At 35.1% G+C, this 7,763-nt stretch overlaps 1 protein-coding gene across 3 annotated transcripts in view; it reads left to right on the top strand.

Annotated features, from left to right (window-relative positions):
- SLC7A2 (solute carrier family 7 member 2) overlaps positions 1 to 7,320 on the top strand; it is a 24,161-nt gene extending 16,841 nt beyond the window's left edge. For 2 of the 3 annotated variants that reach the window (XM_010177653.1, XM_029087388.1), the window contains exons 8-12: positions 2,515 to 2,617; positions 3,843 to 4,048; positions 4,359 to 4,525; positions 5,479 to 5,587; positions 6,750 to 7,320. In XM_010177653.1, coding sequence (XP_010175955.1) covers positions 2,515 to 2,617; positions 3,843 to 4,048; positions 4,359 to 4,525; positions 5,479 to 5,587; positions 6,750 to 6,937 — 773 coding nt within the window. In that variant the 3' untranslated portion in view covers positions 6,938 to 7,320. The remainder of the gene's footprint in view (positions 1 to 2,514; positions 2,618 to 3,842; positions 4,049 to 4,358; positions 4,526 to 5,478; positions 5,588 to 6,749) is intronic. The other variant, XM_010177654.1, reaches the window with a different exon arrangement.
- The last annotated feature ends 443 nt before the right edge of the window (positions 7,321 to 7,763 follow it).

Below are 7,763 nucleotides of genomic sequence, written 5' to 3'. Positions count from 1 at the left end.
GCAGGATGTCTCATTATGCAGGAAAAATGGAAATAAAGCTTCCATTTAGCATTTAACTCAAAGGCAAATAAATGAGTCTTAAAAGTATTCAAATATTAAATACATGGCTTATAACATATAAGCAACCCTGGCTAAAATTGATATCAAATAAGAGGTTCAGAACTGATACCAAAATACTATTATTTATAGTCAGGGTCATCCTCAGATGCCACAAGGCTGGAACTGCTCACGCCATGTACTTGGCAATAACGTGGGAAGGCACAGTCATTGTCCAGATAGTTCCCACATGAAGCATTATTGTCAGTTCCCTTTTCTTTGGTCAGAGTACAAACAAATCGCTTAGAATTATTTTTATTGTTTTGACTTTATATTATTTTAATTTATAATATTGACATATTCCCCTATAATAATTTGTCAGTGCAGTTATGAGGGATGAAATGAACATCTTTATCTGAAATCACAGTAATGAAGAGGAGAAAGAAAACCGTATTACCCAGGTGGTAAACTGCTTGATATAGTTATACAGCCCTGACTATAGCTAAGCAGCAGTGGTCACAGCTTTTGGACAGTTTGGGAATTTGTTGTGTCAACACTTCACCTGAAGACAGCTTTATCTGCTGCTGGAGAAGGAGTGATTTCTTCTTCTATTTTTAAAGAAGATGCATATTTGGTAACTTGTGGTCATAAATAGTTTTGCCAGAATGATTGTGGATACATGCAACAACTTATGTTATCTGACTTTTCCATTCATTCGTAGCATGGATAGTTTTGTAGATTTAAGAAATGGTAAGGAGATTAAATGTTTGGCCTCTGAATTAAAGTTACCTGGTCAAGACTACAGCTGAGGCAATTGTCACATGTTATTACCGTGACTTACCTTTTCACATGTGGTAACTGTGATTGTGAAACTGCACATAGCAAGCTGTTTTGGTGTCAGTCCAAGGCTTCTTCACCATAAATTGATCCACTGTTGGTTCTTACAATTGGAGTCGAATTAAGGGAGGTGGGAAAGTGATACTATTTCTTTTTTTTTTGTTTTAGTCAGAAACTTATAGGAATTTTTCAGTTTGTTCTAATGTAACAATATTCTGAGCTACAAAGTAGCCTTTCAAAGCTAGGATTAAAAATTAAATATAGCTACTGTACATGAGGTTATAGTAGGTTATATTCTTCCTCAGCTTTGCTTAGCTATTCTCTTTTGAGCATGCAAAGCAGTGAGGTATTCAGAAATCTACCCTGTAAATGATTTATTTGGTTTAGGCACATCCACCATCATTAAAGAAAATGAGATGGTCTTCCTTCCTTCATTGGAAAAGGAGACTCCTAAAGAAATAAAACTTCTGTAACACAGCAGTCTTGTTTTCAGAAAATTACATTTTGCTTCCTCTTTCAGGATCAAATACCAGGGGAATGTGTGTTTGAGCACTTATACATCTGTCTACAAATATATTAACAAACATGTAATATAAATAGAACTCTTTCTGAATATATAAAAATTTGTGTGTGCATATACATACACTGTTTAATATGTTCTTTTGATGTTGAGATTACTGGTGATTCAAAAAGATTATTTTTAGATTATTTCTGCATCTCAATAATGTTAATAAAACACAAATATTATAAGGGGCTCTGACAACATATATTTCAAATCAATTAGCATTGGATTTTCATGTAGTGATGGCTTGAGCTTATTTCTTTATGAGCTATATGCGTCTGTGTGCAAACAGCATGGACAAAATAAGACATTCCAGAATCTCCTAAAGAATGTGGCATTAGCTTTTATAAATACAAAGGCTGCCATAATGACTCTCAGTATCGTGGAAGTTTCTGCCTCTGATTTCAGTGACCTTAAGAATATTAATTCTTGTGAGATTGAACTTAACTTTTTTTTTTAGTAAGAAAATAAATTTAAAACACCGACTAAACTATTTTATTTGAGACAACTCTTGAAAGTCCTCTTTACATAGAGCTCTTTTCAGCTCAGCATAAATTTTACGTACAGGTGACTTAATGGGTTGAATCTCCATTTTTGCAGTGGGAGCCGTCCTCTCAGCTTTGGTGAGGTTCTGTTGCAGGATCTGAACCTTATTCTGTAAAACTGTGTTTTTAGTATGGCCCAATTTCAACAGCTGTGTGCACAAATACTTATGTCCAAATAAGTCCAGTATGAATCGCTTGATTACGTAGCATGACTACACAGCTCATCAGTGTATATCTATATGAATGAGATCCCCAACTGTAGAGAAATAGGTCTGTCAATGTTTGTGATGACTTGGAAAATGTGGTTTTGGGGATTACCATGATTTGACTCGTATTTCTGCCAGCAAATGAATGTAAAATTACACTGTAGACAGATTTTAAAATCTTAGCTCTTAATATGTCTTAATATTAATCTTAGCACTTATGGTTGGACTCAATGATCTTAAAGGTCTTTTCCAACCTAAATGATTCTATGGTTCTATGATTCTGTCAGCCTCATATGAATTTTGCATTTTCTTTTCTCTTCTTTTTTAGCTATAATGGCATTTCTGTTTGACCTAAAGGCTTTAGTGGACATGATGTCTATTGGTACACTTCTTGCTTATTCACTTGTGGCAGCCTGTGTCCTTATTCTTAGGTGAGTCAAAAACATCCCATGTATTCTACTGTGTTTTATTTTGCATTGGTCAGTATATAAAGAGAAGTAACATTTACAGGGTGATTTTTGCTAAGATAGCTAAATGTTTAAAAATTAGCTGTACACATATATATGATTATTAAGAAGCAGTGACCCGACAGAGAAAACAATGATATATTGTCATATCAGTACAGCAGTCAGTGAGTCAAAGCTTCATGTGAAAACTAGATACCTTTTATTTTCTGAAAGATGTTTTGGTCCAAGCCTTAGTCCAAAAGGTACTAGATGGAAGTTTGTGTACAAAATTCAGTGAGTGATACTTTGATATGAATACAATCTATGCTGTACATCAGGCCTAATACATTGTGGGGGCTATATGCGAAATGTGTAGATGTTCTAGGTAGTTCACAGGATGAACAAGTTCAAATAATTGCTTTGTCTTACCCTAATCAGAAATGTTAAGACCAGACAAGTGTTTCAAGGTGTGGTAGCCCTAGGGGAGAGTGCAAATATTATCTCTCAATGAGTGAGATTATAAATACCTGTCAGTAAAACTCTGGTACCTATTCTGTTTGTAAAGCTATGGAATAATGTTGATATATTGGTAGCTACAGCTCACTTTATTATGTATTGCTCTTTTCAACTTAAAAAGTCTTTATTACTTAAGGCTAAATTGGTAACTTTGAAAAGTGTAACAGCTAAAATTCAGCTCAAATTGCAAATTTATGCTTTAAAGAAGATTATTTTATCCCACAGTAACATATTTGACATATATATTTAAAAAAATACACTTAAATTCTAACAAAGCAGACATAAAATTTCAGTTTATGCCACTTAGCATGCCTTTTACAGTATGGGAAGCAAGTCAGAATGAACTTGCCACTGCTGAAAGAAGCTTCCCTAACCTTTCCTTGCTAATGGCCACTAGATTCTGTTCTCTCTTTTTGTACAAGACTGGTCATTTATCTGATCCATTTGTGCATTTGCATAGCTTAAAAAACTGCCAAAAAATCCCCAAACAAACCCAGCAAAAAGTGAGTTGCCATAGTTCGTTTATATGTGGTAGTGACTAACAATATATGCTGTTGCAGAGCAGTTGTAAATTGGAAAATTCTAAAATCTCTACCGCAAAGAACTTAGTATTTTAATAGATTCCTAGAGCCATGTTGCTTCAAATCCCAAAGTAAGCTTATTTTTTTTATTATTCTGTTTGTTTTATGCATAGGTACCAGCCCAATTTAACATATGAGCAACCAAAATATTCTCCAGAAAAAGCAGCTTTGGCTGCTTCAGAAAGGGAATCTACAGTAAGTGAATCACAGATAAATATGATACAAGAGCATCACTTCAGTCTTCAGGCCCTGATTAATCCATCCAGTTTACCTACAGAGCAGACCGCAACTACCGTTAACTTTTTAGTGGGTCTGTTAGGTAAGTATTCAGCTATCCAAACTCATATAATGCATAAACATAAATAATGGAATTTTATTAAAGATAAAATTAAAAATACAGTGATAACATACCTTCTTTCAGTCATCTTTAATGTGTCATTCTGGAGAATGCTTTTATACTTCTTGATTGATTTAATCTGTAGTCTAGTTTATTTTCCTTTAATTAAACATTTTCATTATAACATTTCATATTGAAGATCTGCTATCATTCTTCTTAAAAGTCACTTCCTCTTCAATGCAGAGATTAAGCAATCTCTTTCCTATTTCCATCATTTTATTTTTTCACACAGCTTGCTTGGTTTGTGGCTTGAGTGTCCTCACTACTTATGGGATTCATTTCATTGCTAACTTGGAGCCCTGGAGTATTGGCCTTCTTGCTGTGTTGGTGGCATCCTTCATAGTTACCATTCTCCTCATCCAAAGGCAGTCTCAGAACCAGCAGAAAGTGGCCTTTATGGTGAGTAACATATTTTCTAGGTTATTCTCTAATGAGAGGTTTGGATGGATTCCAGTGAGCGGGAGAGGGGCAGAGGGAGAGATGGTCATTACCACACTGCCACTATTGCAGGTGTTTTGGTGAAGGTAAGGGGAGTGTTCAACGGCTGAATCATTGGCATGTGCAGTCCAGTCCAGATCTTCTTAGAACTAGAGAAAGGGGTTTCATTGCCCACAGATCGATATGTGTGTCATGCATAGGAGCATGGCTGCAGAAAATGGCTGCACCCCTTATATTGGTGTGAACAGCTGCTGTTACAACTAGTGGATCTGACAGCACAGGTATTTTTAAATTCTAGGTATTTTTTTTAGACACCTCCTTAAAGACCACATTGCTGAGACTCTAGTAATTTTAGACCTCAATTTAAGTGCTTAGAAACTGGAAAATAATTTAGAAACTGATCAGTGGGCAGTCACTTGTCTGTGTTGTGTGCAATGGTTTGGACCACAATACAGTTTGTACCTCCCAGAGAATATGCCTTTCATTTTGAGCTTTCACTTATGTTCTAGGATCAGTTATTTAATGGAGTATTTAATGGAAATAATGAAGTATGAAGATGAAAGTCAAGGAATCTGGTGGAACTCCTTCAAAAAGAAGGAATATATGAAAATATACAAATAATATTTTTCAGCTGTAGATTCAGGAATCCATTAGTATATGTTCAGCATAAATTGGAAAGTTTTTCTTCATGGCCTTAGAGAATATATTTTTTAAAAGAATTTATTTTAAAAATTTAAGATATGTATAAACCATTGATTAAACCCAGTGACAAAAGAAAAATCACTGTATTTCAAGAAGAAAAATTTCCTATTCTTTTTAGTGAGTAGACGTGTAACCTCTGGTTTTTAAAACTGAAGTGTGACATACAGGAAATGGCATTTAATGCTACAGACATATTAAATATTTCCTTTTAGGTTCCATTATTGCCATTTCTGCCATCATTCAGTATCCTGGTAAATATTTACTTGATGGTACAACTAAGTGGAGACACTTGGATCAGATTTAGCTTCTGGATGGCACTTGGTAGGTACTTCTGTTTATTTCAATCACTTCTCATGTTAGGACTGATAAATCCCATCTTAGAACATTTTATTATCTTCCTTTAAATATTTGAACAAAAGTCTGTGTTTTAATAAGTTAGCTGATATTTCTGATCAAAACAAGAGCATGCCTCAGAAGGACTATTGTCCACGTTTCAGCTGGGTTAGAGCTGATTTTCTTCTTAGTAGCTAGAATAGTGCTGTGGTTTAGATTTAGTATGGGATTTGGTATTAGAAGAATGTTGATAATATACTGATGTTTTTAGGTGTTGCTAAGAAATCAAGGGCTTTTTAACTTCCCATGTTTTGCTAGCGTGCAAGTGCGCAAGAAGGACTCACGCAAGCTGGGTAGGAGGATAGCAGGAGCAACAGACCCAAACTGGCCAATGGGATATTCCACATCATATGATGTCATGTTCAGTATATAAATGAGGTTTGGCCAGAAAGCTTGCTCTTTCTCTTCTGGCATTGCGGTTTCAGGATTCTCTCTCCTCTGGGATCGCTAGTCAGGCTGGGCATTGGTTGGAGGCTGGTGAGCAGTTGCACTGTGCATCACTCATTTGTATACTGCTATTAGTATTATTATTGTTTAATTTTTATTTTATTTCACTTATTAAGTTGTTTTTATCTCAACTCATGAGTCTCCTTGCCTCTACTCCTCCAATTCCCTCCCCTATTCTCCTTGAGGCAGGGGAGAGTGAGCAAGCAGCTGGCTGCTGGCCGGGTTAAGCCACGACAGGTATTTATATGCAGTCAAAATTGTAAATACAGTTTTGAGTTAATAGAAAGAATAAAAGTCATAGGCCTAATTCCAATAAGCCTGTTTGTAATGGTTTTCTTCCGAGTACATCAGTCATTCTCCTTTAAGATATGGAAAATTGTATTAATTCCATCTAGATAAAAACTAGACATAGTAGTTTCCATGCCCTACTAGAGCATTTAATTACACAAAAATGATGCACTGTGATTTAGTGCCTGCACTTTCCATAGAAACAGGGAAGACTTGAAGCACGAGCTCTACTTCAGACACCTAAAGAAGAAACCTGTTTTGGAAAATATGTTCAGCTAGAGAGTAATAACTAACTAGTTTTTTATTAAATACTTGCTCAAAAACCTTATTAACTTTTCTTTTTTCCTTTTGGAAGGCTTCCTCATTTACTTTGCTTATGGCATCAGGCACAGTCTTGAAGGTCATCATAGTGATGAAGATGATGATTCTTCTTCAGAAAATAGTGGGTTGCAAGAAAAGAACCCTGTTGAAGAAGTGGATGAACCTGAAAATGCAAATGAAAGTGATCAATTTCTTGCACGTGAGAGGACAAGTGAATGTTAATCTATGGAAATATAAAAGTCTTTTAAACCTTTGACATTTTACTTGCAGACTGAAATTTCAAAACTTTTCTGCCAACATTGTGCCTTTTGAAAGTGTTTACTACAAGGCCTGGCTGATATTTTGGACAAGCTGCTAACCTATCTTCATCATTTCAGAACTGATAGCATGGAGATTAATATTTAAATTAAAAAAAAACAAACAAGAGAAGTACTCCTTGGCAAGCAAAAATTTGGATGCATTTTTTGAACTGTCATCCAAAATCACTGGCAATCACAAAATGAAGAATTTTAGAACTGCCTGCAAGAATTTCTGAATATTTGACACTGCATTGTGAACACAAGTGCCTTTTGTACCTTCTCCTTATCTCTGTTATATATTTTGGTCACAATCTAATAGCTCTCTTTTTTTCTACAGAAGTAACTCTTATGGGAGAGAAATTGCAGACAGGCCTGGAAACTATTTTCAAAACAAATGGTAATTGTACAGATCTGATACTTTGCAAAAAGTAGAGGACCATATATTTATATAAAAAGAAATAATTGCTTACCTGTACTAATCTGTAGTCATGGATTCAAACACTGAAGATACTTCAAAGGCTTTTAGTTCCTCTAAATTGTATTCAAGATTTCTACTTATATGAATTCCTTTCCTTTCAGAGATGCTGTGTGTATAAAATAATACTCCCAAGATGACTTCCATTGTTTTCTGCAAAAGTATCTGGGAAATAATACGTTTGTCACAGTATTGACAGTGACATTTGTATGTGATTTAGAGTGTATTGTGCTTTTGATTTCAGAAGGGCCACGATTTCATCCCTGACTACATA

Source organism: Antrostomus carolinensis, unplaced genomic scaffold (genome assembly GCF_000700745.2).
Source record: "Antrostomus carolinensis isolate BGI_N321 unplaced genomic scaffold, ASM70074v2 scaffold2401, whole genome shotgun sequence".
In the NCBI taxonomy this organism is placed as follows: Eukaryota; Metazoa; Chordata; class Aves; order Caprimulgiformes; family Caprimulgidae; genus Antrostomus; species Antrostomus carolinensis.
This window is presented reverse-complemented; position numbering and strand designations above follow the sequence as displayed.